This window comes from Grampus griseus, assembly GCF_964374135.1.
Source record: "Grampus griseus genome assembly, chromosome: 5".
NCBI lineage: Eukaryota > Metazoa > Chordata > Mammalia > Artiodactyla > Delphinidae > Grampus > Grampus griseus.
The window spans coordinates 56,558,035-56,584,882 of NC_138998.1; the positions used below are offsets into that span (position 1 = coordinate 56,558,035).

General features: G+C 35.4%; 1 protein-coding gene across 3 annotated transcripts in view; it reads right to left on the reverse strand.

The window, feature by feature from the left end:
* Window positions 1-294: 294 nt before the first annotated feature.
* GNB4 (G protein subunit beta 4) overlaps window positions 295-26,848 on the reverse strand; it is a 59,971-nt gene continuing 33,417 nt past the window's right edge. For all 3 annotated transcript variants that reach the window (XM_082654876.1, XM_082654875.1, XM_082654874.1), the window contains 8 exons: window positions 20,014-20,052; window positions 19,195-19,301; window positions 16,977-17,040; window positions 15,167-15,329; window positions 14,059-14,125; window positions 13,755-13,956; window positions 8,694-8,910; window positions 295-4,700 (listed from right to left, as the gene is read on the reverse strand). In XM_082654876.1, the coding sequence (XP_082511002.1) occupies window positions 4,594-4,700; window positions 8,694-8,910; window positions 13,755-13,956; window positions 14,059-14,125; window positions 15,167-15,329; window positions 16,977-17,040; window positions 19,195-19,289 (915 nt within the window). In that variant the 5' untranslated portion in view covers window positions 19,290-19,301; window positions 20,014-20,052 and the 3' untranslated portion in view covers window positions 295-4,593. The remainder of the gene's footprint in view (window positions 4,701-8,693; window positions 8,911-13,754; window positions 13,957-14,058; window positions 14,126-15,166; window positions 15,330-16,976; window positions 17,041-19,194; window positions 19,302-20,013; window positions 20,053-26,848) is intronic.

Genomic DNA, 26,848 nt, shown 5'->3' on the forward strand with positions numbered 1-26,848 from the left:
GCTCATCTTTTTCCTAAGGGAACTTTAAGGGAAAAAAATGACATTTTGATGAAAATCTGTGGCCTTTTAACAGTAGGCTAACATTCACAGTACTACAGAATAGGTCAGTGGCACTCCAGTCTCTTCCTTGCTTCCAGCAGCCCATTCATTTTTCATGAAGAAAATAATTACCAATGTTTAGATAAAGGAATTAGAACTGAACATGAACTATTGGGCTTGGAGTTTAGTTCTGGGACTTAAAAGTAATTCTACTAAAAATCAAAACATGCTACATGAAATCTGTTAAAAGCACTTTATTGATTACAGTATCAATTCACAGCAACATTATTTCACAGAGCTACTGTACAACTAAAGGAACAAATTACTGCAAGAAAGATTCAAGAATACTGTTAAATCATGATACAAGTCCATAGTTTGGTTTAAAGCTTTTTTCTAAGAGCTTTAATCTAATACATTCACCTTTCCCACAAACTACTGACATTCAGATTCAGTTGGCCACAGCTGTTGTAGAAACCATTCTAGGTGAAGAAAAACATTTTAATCAACTTAAAAAACCCACTTAGACATGAATGCCTTTGGATAAGAATATGCAAATGCAAGTGTTCAGATGCTTCTTTGAAAAGAGAAAACAATAGGATAGAGCACCATTGTGTAAGACACAGAAAAGGCTTGAAATATCTACCAAGTATATCACTGAAGTTCTATTAATTAAAAAATACTGTATGATGTAAGATTTTGTCAGGCACATTTAACACCAGTTGAAACATATAACCAGCTTTTTCATATGCTGCATTGATCAACTATTTTGTAGGATCAATTGGATTTAAGAAAAAAGACTTAGGAAATTTTATCAACATGCAAACAAATTTGCTAAACACAAGGTGTACCATCATTCTGATTAATAAATTACTTTTTAAAACAATGCTAGCTTAGACATTCAACTACAGACCACTTTACTGAGTACCTATTATAACCAATACTTTTAAATATATCAGTGAATTTAAGGCAACTTACAATGAATAATGGGAGAAAAACTAGTAAATATGAAGGGTACTTCACATTCTACTTAACCTAATTTAAAATACCAATTTTATTCACTGTGATACCATTTCTCACAAGATAGTCTGACTGGTGGGTGTTTTAAAAATTCTAACAGGAGGTAAGAAACGCTTCAAAATTTTGCTTTCCACAGTGGCAAAAGGGAAATTAGAAACTGAACATAGTACTTAATTTAAAAATGTTTTTAAGTCTGACTCACACTGTGAAGATTTTAGAAAGAACATGTTTATTACTAAAATCATAGGCCCATTTGGGAGATTGTTTAATCACTTTCCATTAACGTTTAAACACATCAACAGGTAAGCCACAAGTATTCAACTGTTGTACTTTAAACTGTGAGACATTCACCAATGATCAAGCATAAATTTCCATGAATGTCTTCATTTTTAAAAGTCTTAATAATATTACTAAATCTAAGACATCAAAAGTGTTGGAGAAGGTTAGTTATATAATATTGGCACAGTATTTTTTTTTTTGCAACAATAAAAATTTCACTTTGTCACCTGGAGAAGCCAAGATCCATTTCTCTTTCAATATGTTAACTTTAAAATTACTTAACATATTCCAGAAGCAGCTACCTCCGTTATGTCTAGGAAACTAGTTTACTATCATCATGCAGTATTAATCAGTTCAACTGAGTCTAAATTAAGATAAGGAGATGGCTTACTAGGCTCTCTTGAAGAATTAAGTATCTCTTGATACTTAAGTATCTCATGAACTATTAAGCCTAAATCTTTGCCTCTCTGAAGATGGAATTCAATATGCTGTTGTAACCACAGACTCAACTATAAAAATCCGAGCTAGGGAGGGATCTTGGATATTTAGTCTAAATCTCTGATAGCATAGCTGCCAAAATTGAGGCCTGTCCATCAAAGTGGAGGTGATGTTCTTGCTGAGAGCACAAAGTGCTTTCTTGAGCAGGTTTATGGGATGATTTGCTGAAGCACATGGCAATCACTCCACTTTGTTTTAGAAAAGCGTATGTGCCTTTAAAATATTCTTGCCACATCTTAAAAAAACCTGTTCTTTACAAAGTGATTAAAGACTCTACAAATAAACCTAACTGAGGCGCATGACGTTTAAATGTTTCTTAGGTAAATAGAAAAAAATCAGGCACCAGAACTGCAATATTGATAAAATTCCTTAAAACTACTTTTGGCCATATTTTTTTTAAGTTTTGAAAAACTGAGATTCAAACTGTACTGTGCTTCTACAAATTATACTGACTTTAGGAAGTTCTTATGCACAAAAGAATTAGATGAGCAGATGAACTCAAACTGCAAGGAAACAAATATTTAGCAACTGGAACCCATATCACTAAACAACGGTTTAAGTAGTAAGTTAACGTGGTAATGAGGTCACCATTCAGTCATATGTATAATACGGTCATAACAGCCGTAGTAGTGGTTAATTTTCAGTTGCCTAATACATATTTAATTATGGGAGTTGCTTTTTAACTATCTACAAAAACTTTAATAACATTAAATCACTTTTATTAACATTTTGAAGACCACAGACTTCTCATAGTCTGTGTGCCTCTGACTAAAGTATCTTGTTACTAGAACCACTTTCAAAGTAGAGGAGATACTCTCTTTTTATATATATAAGGCTATTTTGCACATGGTAGAAGTGCTCTCTTGAAGAGGATTTTGGAATAAATTGCTGAACTACATGGTAAACCCTCACCCCTCTCTATTTTTGGATATGAATATGTCCCTTTGAAGTATTCTTGCCTTATCTCAAAGAGCTGCTCTTTATGAAGTGATATAAATAGTCCACAAACATTAACAGCTAAAGCTCATAGAAATCTTGAATGTGTATATAAATATACATTCATGCCTGCCATCTACAAGTCTGTTTTTTTGGTCCTATAAATCTTCCTTTTCCCATTTTATTCTTTTTAGTATCTTAAAACAGTTACTTATTTCATTATGGTTGATGCACTTATTAGCACATCCACAATATAAAAATGAAAATTTACAAGTAAAATTTGGGAGTATTTAGGTTAGGGTTACAGGTGATCAAAAGTTAACAGACCTATCTCAACAGTTACTGACAGTTTACTGTTACAAAACACAATGCACTTCTACATCAGAAAAACCCCACGACTTTACCATCAAAGAAGACTAACAATCTTCTACTGTCAATCATTTAGATTATTTTTGAGAGAGAAATCCAAGGGTCAAGGATCTCTGTTTAAGTTCAAGGGGGCCCGTTCTAGTAATACACACATTATTATATCACTGACAAGCAGAGGAATTGCTTAGTATTTTCCTCTGACCCCTTCAAGAACTGCTCTTAGAATCTTCTTTTGGCTTTAAAGTGGGGGTCACTTTGATCTTGGTATCCTTTGAAGCAAAACCACTTAGAAACCAATATTTTGTGCTAATGGGAGGAAATATTACAGAAGATCAAAAAGCTTGAATGTCTGCTTTTTAAATTTTTGAAGGCACGGAAAGTTAACATCAATTCAGATTTTATATTATGTGAACAAATTCATAAAGCAACTTTCTTAATGATTATAACTAGTCAGACCTGGTGACTGGTTAGATTTTATACTTCTTTGAAAAACGTAATGCCATCACATTATTTTTCCTACCTAGATACACACTGATGGAGAACACTGGGAAAAATCTTTCAGATGCAAGGACAGTCCAAATGTTCATCAATCTGCTGAAATGAGTGCACCTTACAAACTCAGTTCTAGAATATGAAATCAATAGGAAAGCCCAGCTATTTCGAATGCTACCTAAGTGTCATTTGATCATAACCAGCTTTTTAAAATAACAAGAAACCATTCTCATGTGATTACTGCTATCTACCAATTAATATAATACGAGTTTCTTATGTATGTCTAAAATTTCAGAGTGAGATCTCTATTCCCTGGCCATCAGATTATGTCCCCTTCAAAAGACTAAACATGAGCACTAATTTAAATTGATAAGATGGCAGAGGATATTGCAGAAACTAATGATATTCACAAGGACTCCCCTTAGTGGTACCTAGGCCTGTCAGCATTCTTAAACAGTAAGCAACCAGGATCTCTTTTAGATCAAAATGGTCGGAATACAAGGGGACTTGCTTCAAGTATCAGTACACACATCAATGGTATCACTTCCATCTATTACTGTGCCTGGTTCCTCCACTATAAAACTCAAAACTATGACACTTTTTAAGGTATACAAGGTTAAAAATGTAGTTCTTAAAAAATGCAAACACATACTCTCAAACATGATAGGCTGCTATAATGTGTACATTCTGTTCTACACAAAGAAAAAGAATTAGACAGTACAAGCAAAAATTCATCAAGGTTAAATTAGCTCAACTCCTCAAATTAATACACTGGTCCTGATCTCAGCAAGCACCTTTACCTTGTTTTCACCTTTTTTTGTTTTGTAGTTTACTGAAAGCTTCTTTTTGTATATAATAATAGAAAAATCTTCACCTGCAAATATAAGGTAAATTCTTTTGCACAGCTATAGGCTGTAGTACTGACTTCTCCAGGTATCAGTGGAGAACAGAAAATTTGTGCTGTTAATTCCAGATTCTAAGAAAACTGTCCCAAGACCCTGTTGCCACAGCCATGCCATCATCAGTTACACCTAAACAGCTGACACGGTTGTCATGACCAGCAAGAACACCTGAAAAACAAAAGTTCAGTAAAAAGTTAGCAATGGGCAAGTTTTAGAATTAAACAAGTGTATGCATAAAAGATCTGGGAGGGTACTTAAAAGCTAACAGGTTCCCCTGAGTTGAGAGACTGAGTGCCAGGGGTAAGGTGGGCATGTAGGTAAAATAAAATTCTTTGTATTCCGTGAACTTCTGACATGTGCATCAAATTGTGTTTTTCATTTTTGAAAAATTATTTTATAATTATGCTTATGTTCAAAATCATCTATTCAACAACATGTAGTCTTTTATTTTACATCTCTAATAAGTTCATGATACTTGTAAATTTTGCCAATAAGCTATGCTATTTTCAACAAAAACAAAACTTTAAATGTTCAATGAACTTTTACCACCAGAACAACAAAAACATGAGAATGAAGCTGACTTATACTACCACTTCCAAAAATAACAACATAATTTATTTACTTTATTCTTTTAACCACCAAACCCTGGAATGTTTTGGTCATAACTTTCTGAAACCATCAAACTCATCTAGTCTTAGTTTTCTTTTGTATATTTAACCTATTTGATCTTCTGACCACTACACAGGATAAAATTAAATATTCCCAAATATTTGAGAGGAAGATGAGAAAAGTAAAGATTTAAGAGAAAAATTAGAATATATCAAATTCTCAAAAAGAATTTTTTCTTTAATATACTGTTTGAGTTTTCATTATCTCCATATGTAATTAAGCATATCATTTTCACCCAATCTTAGGAACAGAAGTTCATCTTGTCTAACAATATTTTGTGCAGTACCTTCAGTATGGCAATGTTTGGCAATAGGCAAATTTACCATTATGGGTTGAAATAACAAAAAATGACCATTGTGACTAAATACTCCAAGTCATATTGGAAAGAAGAATGAATTAGCAATTCATGAGTCACATTTCAATTTTAAGGTGAAAGTATCCAGTTGAGTCAACTTGAAACCAAACAGCTGTAAGCAAAGCAAAACTAAAACTCAAGCATATGTTTAAAAAAATACAGAAAACAAACATGTTTTTATTTTGATATGGATATTAATTCATTCGATCCAAGCAAAACACCTAATACCTCAAAAAAGTAATTGGCTTTGAACAAAAGTTCAAAGAGTATCTCCAAAAGTTTACTTGCAGAATGCTTACCCGTGAACTTTTCTGCAGTCTCAAGAGAGGTTGTAGAAAATTATTCCTGGTAATGTTGACATTGCCTCCACTCCCTCAGAAACCTCAGCAACTGTATAGGTGTTTAAAAGGGCAAGGACATACACCCACAAGGACAGCAAGGATGAGAGCAAGCAGTGGCAACAAAATTTTGTGTGCTGTATGGTGGTAAGTGTGTTAGTGGACCCCAAAATGCTAAGTTCAAAGCAAATGGTCTGATAAGCCAAGAAACAAAAGCAAACTGCAGAACCTCCAAAAGGGTCAGATACTAGTGGAACCAGGTATCTGTGGAACCAGACACGGGCAAAGATGGGGTAAACTGAGGCTACATTAGAAAGTGTCCAGGAATCAGTTAGACTCCCCAGGTCTCTTCCTTTACTCTGCAGAGTCAGATGATTTATCATCCTGCACCAGAACATAAGACTAGAGACTTACTTGCTAGAGAGAGTAAAAGAGGGTCTCTTAACTAGAAGAAAGTAGGCACAGTTGAGATTGGTGAAACTGCTGAAAATGGGGAATAAGTAAGTTTACTTGCTAATTGTCTTGCACCCCAGCTTCTTCCCGGAAATCAGCCCCCAAACTGTCAGTCAGCTTATATACTTCAGGTAGAAAAGTGGAACAATCCACCTCAGAGAAGACAGCTGGCCCAAGGAGAAAAAGGCCATAAGATATATCAGAGATTCCCCAATCAAAGCCTGGCCAGATCACTGTTCAGTGAGGCCTACAGTCAGTACACCCCAACCATGTGCAGAGGGCTTTCAAACAGTTATAGTGCCTCACTCTTAAGGATAAATAAGAGGCTAAGAATCAGAGTTTTAAGGAAATATAATAGATAGGACACTGAAAAAATAAGAAAGAAGGGGGAAAAAAGGCAACTTGGAAAACAAAAGATTATGCTTTCAGAAGAAAACTTCAAAAAAGGCTTTCATTAATGACCCCAGAAAAACAAAAGACTTTTATTCATGAAAAAAAGAATGGGGGCCCTAAAAAAAAAAACTCTCAAAACGATGGTAGCAAAAATAGAAAACCAAAGCTTAACAGAAGCTTCATGGAAAGAAAAGGCAAGAATTTCTCCCTGAACATGGAGCAAAAAAGACAGATGGAAAATATGAGAGGAACTAATAAGAAAGTCCAAGAAGTCCAACGTCAGAATAATGGGAATTCTGGGCTTCCCTGGTGGTGCAGTGGTTAAGAATCCGCCTGCCAATGCAGGGGACAGAGGTTCAAGTCCTGGTCCGCGGGAAGATCCCACATGCCGCGGAGCAACTAAGCCCTTGCGCCACAACTACTGAGCCTGAACTCTAGAGCCCATGAGCCACAACTACTGAGCCTGCGTACTGCAACTACTGAAGCCCGCATGCCTAGAGCCTGTGCTCCACAACAAGAGAAGACACCGCAACGAGAAGCCTGCGCACCGCAACGAAGAGTAGCCCCTGCTCACCACAACTAGAGAAAGCCTGTGCGCAGTAATGAAGACCCAGTGCAGCCAAAAAGAATGAATGAATGAATGAATGAATGATGGGAGTTCTACAAACAGAATGATAATGGAGAAAAAAGTGCAACCAATTAAATAAGCCTCCTAAACTTCCCAGTACTCCAGGGTATACGTTTCCAGGTTGAAAAGGTCCACTGAATGCCCAGAATGAGGGATGAAAACGGATCTACTCCCAAACATATCAAAACATGCAAAAAGTTTGAAGATTAATTAGTGAGAAGTACATCAAAACTAAGAATGTAAGCCAAAAAATTAATTTGACCCTAGAGAATATTCAAAAGCAGCGCAGCAAAAGAAGTCACAGTGGGCTTCCCTGGTGGCACAGTGGTTGAGAGTCCGCCTGCCGATGCAGGGGACGCGGGTTCGTGCCCTGGTCCGCGAAGATCCCACATGCCGCGGAGCGGCTGGGCCCGTGAGCCATGGTCGCTGGGCCTGCGCGTCCGGAGCCTGTGCTCCGCAACGGGAGAGGCCGCAGCAGTGAGAGGCCCGCGTACCGCAAAAAAAAAAGAAAAAAAAGAAGTCACAGCATATACCTCACTGCTTGGCAGTAAGTACTGTTTAAAAATTCATAATTGTGTAATAAACACTGACTGATGTTCTAAACCAAATTCACTACATGGGAAAAACTGGAAGATGGAAGCTGTGGTGGGAGGAGGGATGTTGTAACCAAACCCTCAACAGATAATGCCTAAAAGTTAAAAAAAAAAAATCAGGATGTTCTTTAAAGATATAAAAGTAAATACTTAAAAGTAGCTACCATTGGGAGCAGAGAACATGGGCTGGGGTCAGAGGACTGCTGTGTTTTGGTAACAAGCCATGTAGACCTATTTGATTCCTTGAGTATAATTTTGATTCTAAAAAAATTTAAGTCACTCTGTGTAATATGTTATTAATGACAGTCCCCAGTACAATTGGATGCTAATATTCTGGAAGCTGCAGGGGAGAACACAGAGTACGGGGTTAAGGGGAGACAGTGGTTCCATGTCCTGCCCCATACAAGATCTGAGCCAAAAAGAAGATCCATGTTTCCTGTCAGGTTATAAGAGAACTGTAATTGGGAAAAGACCATACTAAATTATATTCACTATTCATTTATGTCAAAACTTACCAAACAAGAAAATATAGAATCAGATATTACTCTTCAGAAAACAGAAACATAAATATGGTTTCTGGACTGTAACTGCACTCAAAAGATCAACGACCATGAATGAGAACTGCCATGTTGCCATTCCCCAGGGTGTCCATGGGGGCCCCAGAAACAACCGATGGGAACCTTTTCACATTTCCTGACAAAATCAAAACCTAATGTGTACTTATTTACTAACCTGCACGATCTCCTTTTAGTGTGTCCCATACGTTACAATTGAAGTCATCATACCCAGCTAACAGGAGACGCCCACTTTTTGAGAAGGCTACGGAAGTGATCCCACAGATGATATTGTCATGAGAATACAATAATAACTCTTGGTCTGCACGAAGGTCAAAGAGCCGGCAAGTAGCATCATCAGAGCCAGTGGCAAAGGCATATCCATTTGGGAAAAACTAGAAAGAAAAGCAACAAACATTTATTCCATAGAAGTACACAAAAATTATGTGAGGCAGTGTAATAATAGACTCTGGGGTAAGACAGACCTAGATTCAAATTCCAACTTGGTTTCTTACCAGGTGAATGATATTAGGCACTAAAGATTCTTAAACACTTGAGTCTTAGTTTCAGAATTTAGTGTGTTGGTTAGGGCTGAATGAAATAACACATGCACAGTACCCATAACCCACTGTTCAGCACAAAGCAAGTACTCAAAACATCCTGGCTCTGGTCCTCCATATGTCTTACTAAAATGTTTAAATCAAATATTACTATTTATAGAATTTATATATGTATGTATACTCTTAAATGTTCCAATAATCTCATTATGAGAAATAAATAGGAAACATTTTATAAAAGAGAACAAAAATCATCCAGTTAGGCTAGGTTATAAAGTTAAGCTAGTAGTAAAGAAAACTATGCATTAGTTTGTGAATCCCCTTTCTCAGATACTGTGGCACTACTTAACACTTTTTACAAAGAGGAAATCACTTCATGTATCTATTGGTCATCTGTATTACTCTGTTAGTACCTGCTGATGTGTAGGAATAAAATGAAGAATATAAATTTATCTTCTTTGTGGCAAATATTTTATAGTTTGTCATTTGCATTCTAATATTTTTTACTTTTTTAAAAATATAAAGAAATTTTTTGGAGGTATCACTCTCCCTGATTTCAAACTACTACAAAGCTATAGTAATCAAAACAGTATGTTACTGACACTAAAACAGACACATAGATCAATGGAACAGAACAGAAAGCCCAGAAATAAACCCATGCACACACAGTCAACAACAAAGGAGGCAAGAATATAAAATGAGGAAAAGACAGCCTCTTCAATAAATGGTGTCAGGAAAACTGGTCAGCTAGATGCAAAAGCATCAAACTGGATGACTTTCTCACACCATATATAAAAATAAACTCAAAACGGATTAAATACTTACACGTAAGACCTGAAATCATAAAACTCCTAGAAGAAAACACAGGCAATATGCTTTTTTCTTTTCTTTTTCTTTTTTTGGCCATGTTGCACAGCTTGTGGGATCTTAGTTCCCTGACCAGGGATCAAACTCAGGCCCCCCTCAGCAGTGAAAGTGCAAAGTCCTAACCACCGGACCACCAGGGAGTTCCCAGGCACTATGCTCTTTGACAGTGGTCTTAGCAGTATTTTTCTTGGATGTCTCCTCAGGCAAGGAAAAGCAAAAATAAACAAATGGGACTACATCAAACTAGAAAAAGCTTTTGCACAGTGAAGAAAACTACTGACAAAAGGAAAAGGAAGCCTACTGAATAGGAGGAGATATTTGCAAACAATATATCCAAAACATACAAAGAATTCACAAAAGTCAATATCAAAAAAACAAACAACCCAATTAAAATATGAGCAGAGGAACTGAAGAGACATTTTTCCAAAGAAGACATACAAATGGCAAATAGACACATGAAAAAATGCTCAACATTACTAATCATCAAGGAAATGCAAATAAAAACCACAATGAGACAGCACCTCACACCTGTCAAAATGGTTATTATCAAAAAGACAATAAGTGTTGGCAAGGATGTGGAGAAAATATCCCTCATGTGTTGTTGGTGGGAATGTAAACTGGTGTAGCCACTATGGAAAACAGTATGTAGGTTCCTCAAAAAATTAAAAATAGAACTACCACATGATCCAGCAATTTCACTTCTGTGTATTTACCTCAAGAAAACAAAAACACTAATTGGAGAAGATATACATGCACCCTGTTCAATGCAGCATTGTTTAGAATAGCCAAGATCTGGAGGCAACCTCAGTGTCCATCGATAGAAGAATGGATAAAGAAGATGTGAGATATACACATACACACACACAGACACACACATATACATACACACAATGGAATATTACTCAGCCATAAAAAAGGAAATCTTATACCATGTTCTTGAATTGGAAGAATCAATATTGTCAAAGTGAGTATACTACCCAAGGCAATCTACAGATTCAATGCAATCTCTATCAAACTACCAATGGCATTTTTTCACAGAACTAGAACAAAAAATTTTTAAATTTGTATGGAAACACAAAAGACCCTGAATAGCCAAAGCAATCTTGAGAAAGAAAAACAAAGCTGGAGGAATCAGGCTCCCTGACTTCAGAGTATACTACAAAGCTACAGTAATCACAACAGTATGTTACTGGCACAAACACACACTTGATTCCATTGATCCACAGATCAATGGAACAGGATAGAAAGCCCAGAAATAAACCACACACTTATGGTCAATTAATCTACAACAAAGGAAGCAAGAATATACAATGGGGAAAAGACAGTCTCTTCAATAAGTGGTGCTGGGAAAACTGGACAGCTACATGGAAAAGAATGAAAGTAGAACATTCTCTAACACCACACACAAAAATAAACTCAAAATGGATTAAAGATCTAAGCGTAAGACTGGATACTATAAAACTCTTAGAGGAAAACATAGGCAGAACACCCTTTGACATAAATTGCAGCAATATCTTTTTGGATCCTTTCCTAGAAAAAATGGAAATAAAAACAAAAATAAATAAATTAAACCTAATCAAATTTAAAAGGTTTTGCATAGCAAAGGAAACCATAAACAAAACAAAAAGACAAGGACTTCCCTGGTGGTCCAGTGGTAAAGAATCCACCTTCCAATGCAGGGGACGTGGGTTCAATTCCTGGTCAGGGAAGTAAGATTCCACATGCCGCAGGGCAACTAAGCCCGCGCACCACAACTACTGAGCTTGTGCACCTCGATGAGAGAGCCCACGTACCGCAACTACAGAGCCCATGTGCCCTGGAGCTCACGTGCCACAACCAGAGAGAGAAAATCTGCATGCCACAACTAGATAGAAGCCCATGCACCACAACAAAGAGCCTGCGCCGCAATAAAAGATCCTTCATGCCTCATCTAAGACCCAACGTAGCCAAAAAAATAAAGAAAATAAATAAATCAAATAAATATTAACAAAACAAAAAGACAACCTACAGAATGGCATAAAATATCTACAAATGATGCGAGTGACAAGGGATTAATCTCCAAAACACACAAACAGCTCATGCAGCTCAATATCAAAAAAAACAAACAATCCAATCAAAAAATGGGCAGAAGATCTAAATAAACATCTCTCCAAAGAAGACACACAGATGGCTCAACATCACTAATTATCAGCATCACTAAAATCACTAAAATCAAAACTACAATGAGGTATCATCTCACACTGGTCAGAATGGCCATAATCAAAAAATCTACAAACAAATGCTGAAGAGGATGTGGAAAAAAGGGAACCCTTTCAAAATCTGAAAAAACATTTCAAGAAATGAAAAATCATATAATAACTTATCAATAGGGATGCAAATTTTAAAATTTTAACAAATCAAATCCACTAGTAACTAAAAAGGATTATGCATTATAACCAAGTGAGGTTTGTCCTAGAAATGTAGGGTTGGGTTAATATTTGAAAACTAATCCACGTAAATTCACCATTTAACAGACTGAAAAAGAAAAACCACATGATCATCTCAATAGATGAAGAAAAGACATTTGATAAACTTCAACACTCATTCCTGATAAATCTGTAGCAAACTAGGAACAGAAGAGAAGCTCATCAACGTGATAAACGTGGTGGGATGAGAGATGGAGAGGATTGCATTTGCCTATTCCAAAATTCTACTCTTAAACCAGGTTGGCCTAATAGGGGGTGGGGGTAACAAAGCCTTTACTTTCTCTGATATTCTCTAAAGATTATATAAAATTGACTTTCAATATGCACATGATAAATAAAAACAAATTTTTCCCAAAAAATATCTTCTTGCAAAATTAGAGTGTATCTTACACCCATAAACACTTGCAATTACAGTGCTTTAGGAAATTCTAGTCGTATCTATACATTTTGGCATCTGATCCACATAGGACAATTTACCTAAGTCAAGCGGTATCCCACCTCCTCTTAATATCCCTCTCCTCAATGCTGACTGTTTGATAAATCATTTTGATTGTCATTCAAAATGCCATTTTAGTTTTAATTTATAAAGACATATGACTAGTTCATTCTCATTTTTGGAGTTATTTATTTATTTTCTTTCTTTTTCATTGATGTATAGTTGATGTACCATATTAAAAACAATACTTTTTTGAATAAGAACTAAGTACTTATTGTCTGGCTTAATCTATTTGTGGATACCTGTTTGAGGGTTTTTGTTTTCAATATGAAGGAGATTATAAATAATTTATACCATTTATTGAGCATCCAGTCTATAGTTTCATTTAGTCTTCACATTATTCTTTAATGTAGGTAGCATCATTCCTACTGAGGAATGTGTAGCTCACAGAGGTTAAGTAGCCCACCTGATCTCACACAGCTGGTTCCCAGCAGAACTAAGATCCAGAGTTTGCTGACTTCAAAAGCTATACTCTCTACACTAAACAGCTGCCTCTGTCTTCCTGACTGTCTCTCTTTGGGTTGTTCCCTTGACCCCAGAGATATGGGACTTTGTTCTCCTCTGAACACACTGTTGATACTCATGATCTGCTTGTTTGCTCAAGATGATCTATCCCTCTAAATCTGGGAGAAAAAAAAAAAACTTATTCCTGATTACCTGCAAATAAGGACCTAGGCCTATGGATTAAAACCTTTCCATTAAAAAAAATCAAACCCTTGTTATTTGGGGGTTAAATGTTATAAAAGCATACTATTTATAAGAATGCTTGAAGGGAATCTGTTGTTAAAATCATACTGTAGAGTTCAACACTTTATACGCACAATAAATTTTCCTTAGAAATGCTCTTCACTTACACTGACAGCATTAATATCCGACACATGGCCAGTGAAAGACTGTCTACACATTCCATCTCGAATATCCCATAATTTTGAAGAGGCATCACAAGCACCAGAAACAAAAGTCCTCATGTCAGGACTCAGAGAAAGACTCATCACATCTCCAGAATGCCCAGTGAATGTAGTGGTCTGCTGGGCAGTTTCAATGTCCCATAAAGCACTATAATTAAAAACAGAAATAATTAATGACTGCTCTTTTCTTACATTAGTTCCTACTACCACCCTCAACCTCAAAATCAGTAATCTTCTGGAATAAACTTACCAAGTTGTATCTCCTGAACTTGTAACAATTTGGCTGTCATCTAAAAAACGACAGCAGGACAAGTAGCCTACAGCATAGAGAGTAACAAATGTTAGGTTATCACTGATTAATTCAATTACCGTATGAAACAGTAATATATATTTTTAAACATATAATACCTGGGCAAGTGTTTGTTAATATAATCTATAGTTCTACTTTTAATTACTTCCAACTCTATGCTGCCTGCAACTGAATTTTATCAACAAACTCTCTTAGGTATTTACTGTGTTGATGACTCAGTTACAAACTTGTGTAAAAGACACAGTCCTTTCCACCTACTACAATTACCTAAGAGAAAGATACTCCTTAATACAAATATCTATTATAATCTATAGCAGACTTGGTTAAGTACCTTGGAGAAATATTTTAAAAACCTCAGGGAAGGAAAGGTGGCACTCAAATGCTCAGAATTCACCTGTGCTTCAAAATATGGAAATTTCAGGAACAATACCATTATTAAGATTGTGTAAAAAGCACAGCCAAATAGTACTTCCAAGAATCCAGAGAGGCTGAAACCTGGTGAGTGGTGATAAATTCCTAATTAACACTGCTAACCAAATACTATATTACTGAACTATGGTGTGCACACTGAATGCACTATCACATAGTGAAAAATACTTCATAAATGTATCTTGATACACACTTTCAATTACATAATCAAGCACCAAAATCCCATAATTGCTATAGGTTTGCAGAGAATACAGAAAATTATATTTGCTTTCTTTTTGTATTTTTCATTATTGTTTGAATTTTTCACAATAAATTTATAATTTTTACAAAAGCAATACTATTTTTTGGAGTTATTTATTTTCTTTCTTTTTCATTGATGTATAGTTGATGTACAATATTAAAAACCATACTTTTTTGAAAGAAAAATAGAAGTATGGTCATCATTTGTATAATTATAGAAAGTCAGTGTTTCCCAGATTCATGGTAATTTCTACTCTCACTTGATTAATATGCATCCTTTGGCCAGCTGATCTCACTTTGTCACTCCTTCTCCTTGATCAGCTCATTCTTCAGGAGGAAGCAGGTTTAGGAGAAAAGGACAATATGTAGTGATGCTCACCCGTGTGACCCGGTAACTCTCGGCTCACTCTCACATTTCCCTCTCTGGTTTTCAAGTTATATATAGAGCAGATGTTGTCCAGTCCTCCACAAGCAACATAATTACCAGAGGGAGCATAAGCACAGGTCATCACCCAGGAGGACCTCAAAGGAATAGCATGCATCTATAGGACAAATACAACACAAAAACTAAGTCAAGAGTACAAAAACAGTCATTAATTTTTCAAACCTATTTACAATGAAGCAAATATTACTGCAATTTAAATGTACTTAAAAAATAGGCCAAGTAAAACAAAAATGAAATGGTTTGAGAAAGTGAACAATAAAAAATAAAATACTAGGGCTTCCCTGGTGGTGCAGTGGTTGAGAGTCCGCCTGCAGATGCAGGGGACACGGGTTCGTGCCCCGGTCCGGGAAGATCCCACATGCCCCGGAGCGACTGGGCCCGTGAGCCATGGCCGCTGAGCCTGCGCGTCCGGAGCCTGTGCTCCGCAGCGGGAGAGGCCACAACAGAGAGAGGCCCGCGTACCGCAAAAATAAATAAATAAAATAAAATACTAATGCACACTGAAATGCCTGTTATATCTTCTGTATTATTATCAAATCATTTGGATTTAAGTGCTCTTTTCAGAAAGTATTCTTTTAAGAATAACAAGGACGTAGGACATTTCAACACTAACAGAGCCATTTGAAATATTAAGTGTAAATGTTAAAGAACTTAACAAAATTTTTTGTTTTTGTGTTAGTGCTCAAAAGATGAATTTCCTCTAACATAACACTGAATAATACAAGTACTGGAGTTGAACAGAGTGGTTCTTCCACAAAGAACTATGACCTTCTAATAACACATATTCTGGGCTCGAATTCAAACAATGGTAATAGTTTGCACTGATCTACTCATACCACTGTATGATGCCTTATTACCCAACACCAAGCATTTGCAGGTCAGGTAGCAAAGTTTAATGTGAATGGGAACATAAAGGCTAAGTGGCCCATACACAGAATCAACACATTGTGGGATTACTATGCTCTCACTTAACCTAAAAGAATATTTTTCTGTTTTAGGAAAATATAGTTGAAAGTCACACTCAATTCTGATTGATACAGAAAAACTATTATATTACAAATGTGTCTTAGCTAGCTTTAAATTCTCAACCAGGCTGAAGTTACTGTTTATTTCACAAAATAGTACTTCTAAATCTTTACTAGAAACAGTGGTATAAGTGCACACAGAATCTAGAAGTATTTGACTTGTGAGCATTTTTCTGGAGGTTCTTCATGACCACTCAACACCTCTATGTCAGGGGTTCCTTCCAGTGGACATATTAAGAGGATCCACTGGCGTAAATACCACCAAGGGATCTAAACAAGTTGTAATTTGCCTCCAATCTATTGTATCTTCTGAGCAGTCCAGAAACACAAATCAATGCCTAGCGTGGACCAAAGAAAACATTCTAGCTTATCCACAACTAAAAATAAAAATTGCAGGGTCGCTGTCACATTAGGAAATGGGACCTTTTAAAAAAATCATTTATATGTAAAACTGATGCACACTGTCTTCTAATATTCAAGTATGAAATATGGGACTCAAATAAGACACACTGAACTATATTCCTGTAGTTGTCCTTGGGAATAAAAAGAAAAGGTTAAATATTAAAAGCAAACACTAGGTCTAAAGAAAGGATCTGAGTTAAAATTAACGGAGTAAATTTATCCTGGAAAGAAATTAAAGCTTGAAGTAATAAAGGAAAGAATTGGTGGACATCAAACCAAATAAAAGGTCATGTAAGAGGATGATTAAGAAACTCTACCTTATTTGTTGTATAGCTATCCCAAATAATTAATTTTCCATCTTGGGAAGCACTGACTAGTAGCCTAGAGGAACAAACACAAAAATAATGTGACATTTAGAGGAAAAAAGTAGTTTAAATTATGCATTGCATTAATGTAGAACAGTTCAGAAAAGACAAAAATAATTTTTCGAATTAAAAACTTGATACCAGAAAATATTCTCACAAGTTAAAAAAAATCTATTCTGTATGCCAAAAAATTTCAACATTAAATATTTTTAGACATTTTACTAGAAATGTCTCTGGTTATAACAACTTTTTCATGGTAACAACATTCTAGTTCTTATTCAAGATTCTGGTAGCTATTAGCTGACTGGTTTAGTATGTACTGACTTAAATATAATGACAGTAGAGTACACATAAGCCTAAGAACCACATTTCATTCAATCTAAAAATATCAGTTGAGAGCCTGTGAATGCAAGGCAGTGTTATGGGTACAAAACAGGCTATACCGCCTACCCTGGGGCCCTCCATCATCTGGTGGGGATAAGACATTTAATAAAATAAATTAGGTAAATGAAAATAGTCAGAGGAGTGGTATAAAATAAAGGCCATAGGAAAACAAATGAGGGACAAGTAAGTGCTAACTGGGTTACTCAAGTAGTCTTGCAAAAGAAAACGAGTCTTGAAAAAATGGAATTTCGAAAGCTAAAGATAGAGAAGTCTGTGTTCTATGAGGAGGGTATGTTCCATGGCAAGAGGTGGAAAAATACAACAGGTATTTCAGGAATTGTGAATTTCCCAGTTACACAGAGTTTGTAAGAAATGGGAATAACAGTTTAGAAAAGGGGACTGGGCTTAAACTACAGAAAGCTCTGTTTGCCAGGCTAAATATGAACTCTTGACTAAGTTACCTGCCACTGAATTTTTTGTTTCGGAATTTTATTTTTCACTATGGTATAAAATTCAAAAACTACAAAAGGACAGATATACAGTGAAAAGAATCACCTTCCTGTCCCCATCACCCTTCACTGTAGGTAAATAACATCAGGTTCTTATGCAGCAATTACTGTAAGTTTTATGAAAGGGAAGATCTAACCACAGGGTATAGGATGGAACCTAAAGTTCTTCAAAAATCAGTTGGCATCATCAGCATTGAGTTGAGAAGGACATTAAGTTACAAGTTGATAATGAGAATGGGTAGAAAGACAATGTGAGATAGGTTCTGTTGACACTTTGGGTTCTCTATTAATAGTCTTGAGAAAACTATAAGAAAGTAAGAACCATTAACATTGTTTCAAGTGATTGTATTTTGAGTTACACATTTGCTATCTCAATGGGCAGATTACTTCTTAAACTTCTTTAAGAAAAAGAATAAAACATTTGGCCTAGCTTTATGTCAGTTGCCAGTTATATAATTTTATTTATTCCCTCCTAAGAGGCACAAGTTCTATATTACAGTATTCAAGTATCTTATTTACATCAAGATGTGCCAGGCATTAGCAACAGGTAGCAACATTTTTAGGTTCTCCTGGAAGAAGAGAAAAAGTATGCAACTTCTATTAAAAAATAATTTTTTAGTTAAGACTTTTTCCTAATTAGATGAACCAAATCAAAGGAACAAGTCAACCACTATGGAAGCAGTGCCAGATACTCTGGAAAAAGCACAGGCCACACTGTGACCCTATAAACAAAGTAAATCATCAAGACCAACCATCCAACTGCACTCCAGATGGCGGCTGTGTGTGTGTGTGTGTACACACACTTGTATGATGGGGTTAGGGGAATAAAAGATGTATTCAACAAAAATGTCATTGTTTTATGTAATTCCATCCTTTGTGAATTTAGGTAATAATTACGGCAAGATCTGGTAACTTGTACATAGCAATATTCAACAAATACTTCCTTATTAACTGAAATTTCAATGTTAATACACAATAAAACTGCCTTGGCATGTTAAAAAAAAAAGTATAATACCCCACTGCAAAGAAAAGAAATCCTAAACGCTTTGCCTAAATCATTTGATAAAGCATATTTCTGAGAGGTAAATCTGTTTTCCATATTAAAGGTTTCTAAACTTTTAAAGTATCAATGAATACTTTTATTAAAAGCAAAGCGTTCACATTAGATGCATTTTCTGCAAATACTTCATAGATATAGGTTGTTTCTAAAAAGAAAATGCAAATGATGACTCAACAAAAATAATTCTGCACACAGTCTGAAAATGGCAGGTACAAACCTCGAATCATATCCCCAGTGCATAGCATAGATTTTAGCTAGGTGACCCCTCAGTGTACGTCTTGTTCGCATTTGTATTCGCCCCACGGAATCCATATTTGACGTGATCTATAGGAAGTGACGAGAATGTCATTCTTTACCTTAGACATAGCTCAGAAAATAAAGTAGAAACAATTAATAGGCAAAAAAGCAGACATAAAACAAATTTATAGCTATTGAAGGTATTTTAATAATTCCTAGAGTCATTATAGGATTAATATGTTGTTCAAGAAAAAGTATGATTTATTTGCACACCTTCCAGTGAGAACATCTTCTGTAGACTATTTAGTAAAAAGAACAGACATACCTTCCAACCTTAGTAAAAAAACAGCTACAAATAAAAATCTAATAGATGATCAAATAGTAAAACATTTCTAATTTTAACTATCTAAAGAAAGCCAATTTTATATTTAACACATAAAATATCTCCTTAATAAAAATGATCAATACTAATTAAACTAATGAAACCTTCCTAATAGTTTATATAAGAAAAAAAGATCTTAACCAGGGCATATCAAAAGAATCAGAAGCTACCTAAAAAGAAACATATACTACATGAACGTACATATTTTTATTGTATTTTTTCGGACTTCCATTTTAACAGGTATGCTTTAAAAAGCACTTCTACCAGCATCTGACAAATTACAAAGTGCTTTTAAATAGAGATCTCATATTCCTTTCAATTAAACACTAATAAAGAGAATCTGAACATCATCTGCATCAGTATCAAGCAGTTTCATGTGAATTAATAAAATGAATTGAGGAAAAATAAAAATTTTACCTGAACAAGCGTGGCATCATTACATGCTTTTCTAGCATCCTGAAGTAAAGAAAGATAATTATACATTTAGATATGGAAATCCCTAGATATGATTTAAAATAATACTTTCATTGGAAATATAGATTTGAAATATACTTCTTACTGTACCACACAATCTTTATTTTTAAAAGGTTTAATGAGATGAAATTCACATAACATAAAATTAACCATTTTAATCATTTTTAAGGTGTGTAGTTGGGTTGGTTAGCATATTTACAATGCTGTGCAACCATCCCCATTACCTAATTCCAGAACATTTCCATCACTCCAGAAAAGAATCCCTATACCTTCCAATTCCCTCTTCCCCCATCCCCAGGTGATCACTAATTTACTTTCCAATGGATCGCTCATTCTGGACATTGCATACAAACGGAATCATACAATATATGACCTTTTTTGTGTCTGGCTTCTTTCACTTAGTGTAATGTTTTCAAGGTTCATTCAGTTGTAGCATGTGTCAGTATTTCATTTCTTTTTATGGCTGAGTAATATTCCACTGTATAAAAATATGACATTTGGTTTACCCATTAGTTAATATGATGGACATTTATGCTGTTTCTACTTTTTGGTTTTATGATTAATGATGCTTTGAACATACCTTTTCAATTATCCTGGGTATATACCTAAAAGTGGAATTGGTGCGTGATATGGCAACTATGTTTAACATTTTAAGAAACTGTCAAATGGTTTTTCACAGTAGCTGCTCCACTTTACATACCCACAAGGAATGTATGAGGGTTCCAATTTCTTCATGTCCTCACCAACACTGTTGTCTTTTTATTCTTCTTCTTCTTAAAAAAAATTATTACAGCCATCTTAGTGGATGTCAAGTGGCATCTTAGTGTGGTTTTGATTTGCATTTCCCTAATGATTAGTGATGCTAAGCATCTTTTCATGTGGAGTGTCTTTACATGCGCTTATTAGCCATTTGTATATCTTCTTTGGAGGAATGTCTATCAACTTCTTTGCTCATTTTTAAATTGGGTTATGTGTTTATTGTTGAGTTATAGGAGTTCTTTATATATTCTGGACACTAGACCCTTATCAGATTATGATTTGCAAATATTTTCTCCCATTCTGTAGGTTGAGTTCTCACTTTCTTGATAGTTTCCTCTGACACACAAGTTTTTATAGTTTTGATGAAGACCAATTTGTATATTTATCTATTTTTTTCTTTCTTGCTTGTGCTTTAGTGTCATATTAAACTGTTGCCTAATTCAAGGTCACAAAGATTAACAACTAGGTTTACTTCTAAAAATTCTACACTTTCAGCTGTTACATTTAGGTGCCATTTTGAGTTAATTTTTATATATGGTATGAGGTATGAGTCCAAACTCATTCTTTTACATGTGGATATCTAGCTGTCCCAGCAATATCTGTTGAAAAGACTATTCTTTCCCTATTGAATTGTCTTGTTACCCTTGCTAAAAAATCAATTGGCCATAGATATATGGCTTTATATATAGACACACAATTCTATTCTATTGCACAAATATACTTTTGGTTTATGGTTAAAAGATTTTTAATTGCATCCCCCGAATAAACTGAACTAGACTGATTTAATAAGCCCATTGTATTCAGAGTTATATTTGTTAATAAGCATCACCAAAAAGCAAGAGTTCTGAGTTCCCTTCTATTTGTTCTGGCAACTAGAAATTGAGGTGATGGGAAGAGTATTTACAGTATAACCCAAGTCATTTCAGAAATATTTTTAAAAATACATAGTACTTGAAAACTTGACAGCTACAGGTAAAAGAATGAAATTAGAACATTCTCTAATACCATATACAAAAATAAATTCAAAATGGATTACAGACCTAAATGTAAGACCAGAAACCATAAAACTCCTAGAAGAAAACATAGGCAGAACACCACCAAACCAGCTTTACAACAAATGTTAAAGGAACATCTCTAGACAGAAAAGAAAAGGCCACAACTAGAAACAAGAGAATTACAAAAAGGAATGCTCACCAGTAAAGGCAAACATAGAGTAAAGGTAGAAAATCATCCCCAAACAAATATGATATCAAAACCAGCAATCATGAGGAGAATGCAAATGCAGGATAATTGAAATATATTTGAAATTAAAAGACCAGCAAGTCAAAACAATCTTGTATATATATAGACTGCTATATCAAAACCTCATGATAACCCCAAAGTGAAAATCTACAATAGATACACACACAAAAAAGAAACAGCAATCCAAACACAAGACTAAAGATAGTCATCAAATCACAGGAGAACAAAAGGGGAAGAAAAGAGACCTACCAAAACAAATCCTAAACAACTAACAAAACGGCAATAAGAACATATCGATAATTACCTTAAATGTAAATGGATTAAACGCTCCAACCAAAAGACATAGACTGGCTGAATGGATGCAAAAACAAGACCTGTACATATGCTGTCTACAAGAGACCCACTTCAGATCTAGGGACACATACAGCCTGAAAGCGAGGGGATGTAAAAAAGGTATTCCATGCAAACAGAAATCAAAAGAAAGCTGGAGTACCAACATTCATATCAAACAAAGTAGACTTTATTTTTTTAAATCAAAGTAGAGTTGATTTACAATGTTGTGCCAATCTCTGCTGTACAGCCAAGTTGACTCAGTTTTACACATATATACTTTTTTTTAAATATTCTTTTCCATTTTGGTTTATCCCAGGAGATTGGATATAGTTCCCTGTGCTATACAATAGGACCTTGTTGGTTAACCACTCTAAATGTAATAGTTTGCACCTACCAACTCCAAATTACCAGTCCATCCCTCTCCCTCCCCCCTCCCCCTTGGCAACCACAAGTCTGATCTCTGTGTCACAAGTCTGATCTCTATCTCTGCAAATCTGGTTCTGTTTCACAGATAGGTTCATTTGTGCCATATTTTAGATTCCACATATAAGTGATATCATATGGTATGTCTTTCTCTTTCTGACTTACTTTGCCTGTGTGCCACAACTAGAGAGTCCACGCACTGCAACTACTGAGCCCATGCGCTCTGGAGCCTGTGCGCCACAACTAGAGAGAAGCCTGCACGCTGCAACGAAGAGCCTGTGGACCACGATAAAAGATCCCACATGCCGCAACTAAGACCCTGCAGTGGAAGGGCAGAGTCTTAACCACTGGACAACCAGGGAAGTCCTCCTTATATATTTTTTTCTTTTCTGATTGCCATGGCTAGGACTTCCAAAACCATGTTGAATAAAAGTGGTGAGAGTGGACATTCTTGTTCCTGATGTTAGAGGAAATGCTTTCAGCTTTCCACCATTAAGTATGATGTTTGCTGTGGGTTTGTCATATATGGTCTTTATTATGTTGGTAGGTTCCCTCTATGCCCACTTTCTGGAGAGTTTTTTATCATAAATTGGTGTTGAATTGCATCAAAAGCTTCTTCTGCATCTACTGAGATGATCATATGGTGTTTATTCTTCAATTTCTTAATGTGGTGTATCACACTGATTGATTTGCAGATATTGAAAAATTCTTGCATCCTTGGAATAAATCCCACTTGATCATGGTGTATGATCCTTTTAATGTATATTGGATCTGGCTTGCTAGTATTTTGTTGAGGATTTTTGCATTTATGTTCATCAGTGATACTGGCCTGGTAATTTTCTTTTTTGTGTGGTATCTTTGTCTGGTTTTGGTATCAGGGTGATGGTGGCCACATAGAATGAGATTGGGAGTTTTCCTTCCTCTGAAATTTTTTGGAATAGTTTCAGAAGGATAAGTGTTAACTCTTCTCTAAATGTTTGATAGAATTCGCCTGTGAAGCCATCTGGTCCTGGACTTTTGTTTGTTGGAGGCTTTTTAATCACAGTTTCAATTTCAGTACTTGTGATTCTGCTGTTCAGATTTTCTATTTCTTCCTGGTTCAGTCTTGGAAGGTTGTACCTTTCTAAAAATTCGTCCATTTCTTCTAAGTTGTCCAGCTTATCGTCATATAGTTGCTTGTAGTAGTGTCTTAGGATCCTTTGTATTTCTGTGGTGTCCATTGTAACTTCTCCTTTTTCATTTCTAATTTTATTGATTTGAGCCCTCTCCCTTTTTTCTTGATGACTCTGGCTAAAGCTTTATCAATTTTGTTTATGTTTTCAAAGAAGCAGCTTTTAGTTGAGACAAATATTATATGATATCACTTAGATGTGGAATCTAAAGAATAAAACAAACTAGTGAATACAACAAAAAAGAAAAAGACTTACAGATATAGAGAGCAAACTACTGGTTACCAGTGGGGAGAGGGAAGAGGGAGGGGCAAGATAGGCTTAGGAAATTAAGAGGTATAAACTACTATGTATAAAATAAATAAGCTACAAGGACATATTGCACAACACAGGGAATATAGCCAATATTTTATAATATAACCTTTAAAATAAAGAATATTTTAAAGGAATATAACCTTTAAAAATTATGAATCACTATGTTGTACATCTGAAACTTATATAATATTGCACAACTATACCTCAATTAAAATTTTTTAATTAAAAAATAACATTTCTTTAAAATACTTTGCAAGTATACTGTATACAGGTGTTATTAGAAATAAAATACTTTTTTTTTTTTTTTTTTTTTTTTGCGGTACACGGGCCTCTCACTGTTGTGGCCTCTCCCGTTGCGGAGCACAGGCTCCGGACGTGCAGGCCCAGCGGCCATGGCTCACGGGCCGGGCCCAGCCACTCAGCGGCATGTGGGATCTTCCTGGACTGGGGCACGAACCCGTTTCCCCTGCATTGGCAGGCGGACTCTCAACCACTGAGCCACCAGGGAAGCCCAGAAATAAAATACTTTTGATCTAACATGATAAAAAGATACAGTATGTCAGGAAAATAATTTTTTATATAATGAGTTATATTTTTATATTAAAAGCAAATTCCCTACATGTAAGCAGGTGTTTTTGCCTAAGTATTATAGGGTAGCCTTTCAAAAAAGACCTTAAATTTTTACACAAACTGAAGAGAATTATTAAACAGAAGATAGTGAAACAAAAATTAATGTTAACAAAATAAGTAACGGCAAACAAAGAACATGTTTAATAAGCAACAAAATGTTTTAAATCAAGTTTATCAGTTAATAATAAATTTAGAGGATTCATATACATGGGAAGCACAATTAATTCTTCCTACTAGATTTGTTCCAATTTTTTCCCCCAAAGGTTAGGGTAGTGTTGTCTTCAACTTTGTTCTTCCCCAGTGTGCTGTGCACGCTTCTGTGCAGAGAGGCACACACGATTTGTTGAATTACTGTCCCCAAAGGACAACCTGTTCCATTCAGCCAGGGGATGCCTGCCACCGTCTGCAACAAAGACTGGATAAGTATGCAATCTTTTTGGCGGCCTTTTCAACCTATTTATAAGCACTTAGAATATTTCTATGTAAGGGTGTTCATAAGTAGTTACACAAACATACGATTTGATTCTCTCATTCTCAGATTGTGGGTTTAGAAACCTCATTTGGCAAGGAATAATTTAGCCCACTTTCCTGCAATGAAAAGAATTTCCAGAAACAACAGTGACAGCCTAAGCCATGTCCAAAAATGCTGGAGTAGAAGACAATGCTATAAAAAGAGCTCTCTGATTTTAAGCTTTATGAAAATGAACTATCACTGTTTAGATCATCTTTCTTAATTCAGTCATTCAATAAAAAAATCTGTTGCACACTGTGTCAGGTACTATGCTAGGCACCATGGATAGAGCAGTAGACAAACCAGAAATCCCTGCCCTCATAGAGCTTACCTTAATATTAACAACACAATTAAAACACTGCAAGTTGAAATTACTGAACTTATGAACACTTTTATCCATTATAAAACTGAATATAAGAGAATCATTCCCAATTAACAGCTGAATTCCTTATTGCCCACCTTAAAAAATAAAGCTCTGATATTAATATCTTTGTGCAAAATAAAAGTGGTGTTTCTCACTCCAAATCAAACAAGTAACAATTACAAAAGACAATCTACATTTTCTCTATTTCTGTTTTTTTAACTTAAAATGAATTATAATCAATGCTACTCCAATATAAAATAAAATAAACTTTTAAAATGAATCATGTATTGCACCAAATAGCACACATTTCTCTTATGTCATGTGTTTATACCATAGTTAAATATATAGTTAAAATATATTTCTGGAATTAAGGGGGAAAAAAAGGAAAGAAGGAAGAAATGGTCTTTAAATATAGCATGACATGATTAAACTGATAAGAAAAGTACATGGTATTTTACATACACATGGTTACTTGAAATCACGGAAGATGATTCAGTGAGCAACTATGCCCATGACATTCTGCTTGGATGCTGGTGAGATACAAAGATAATTAAAACACAGAATTTCCCAGCCAAGTACAGGTAGTAAAGACAAATGTGCACAAGGAACTATAATATCAGGTGGGCTGTAATCAGCCTTGTAACACAAATCCAAAGGGCTGTACAAGTAAGGAACTGCCACTTACTGGCATTGATCTAAATCCTTTACATGTCATTTTGTTTACTCCTCTCCGCAAACCTATATAGTGGGCAGAGACATTAAGCATCAAAAAAAGCTGTAAACATGTCCTGGCCACAAAATAATTAAAAGATGGAATCCATGTCCTTTCCACCAGGCAATGCTGCCTTCCAACAAAAGAATAAGAAATCCAAGTGCAGGACTCTGGTGAGGTTTTTGAGAGGAAGACTAGGATTCAATGAATACAAGTCCCAGGAACAAAATCAGAGCAGAGGTAGTATAATTCCAGGCAAAGGAAACCATTTGATAAAAGGCAACAAAGTGGAAAAGAGCAATGCATGTTCAGGGAATGAC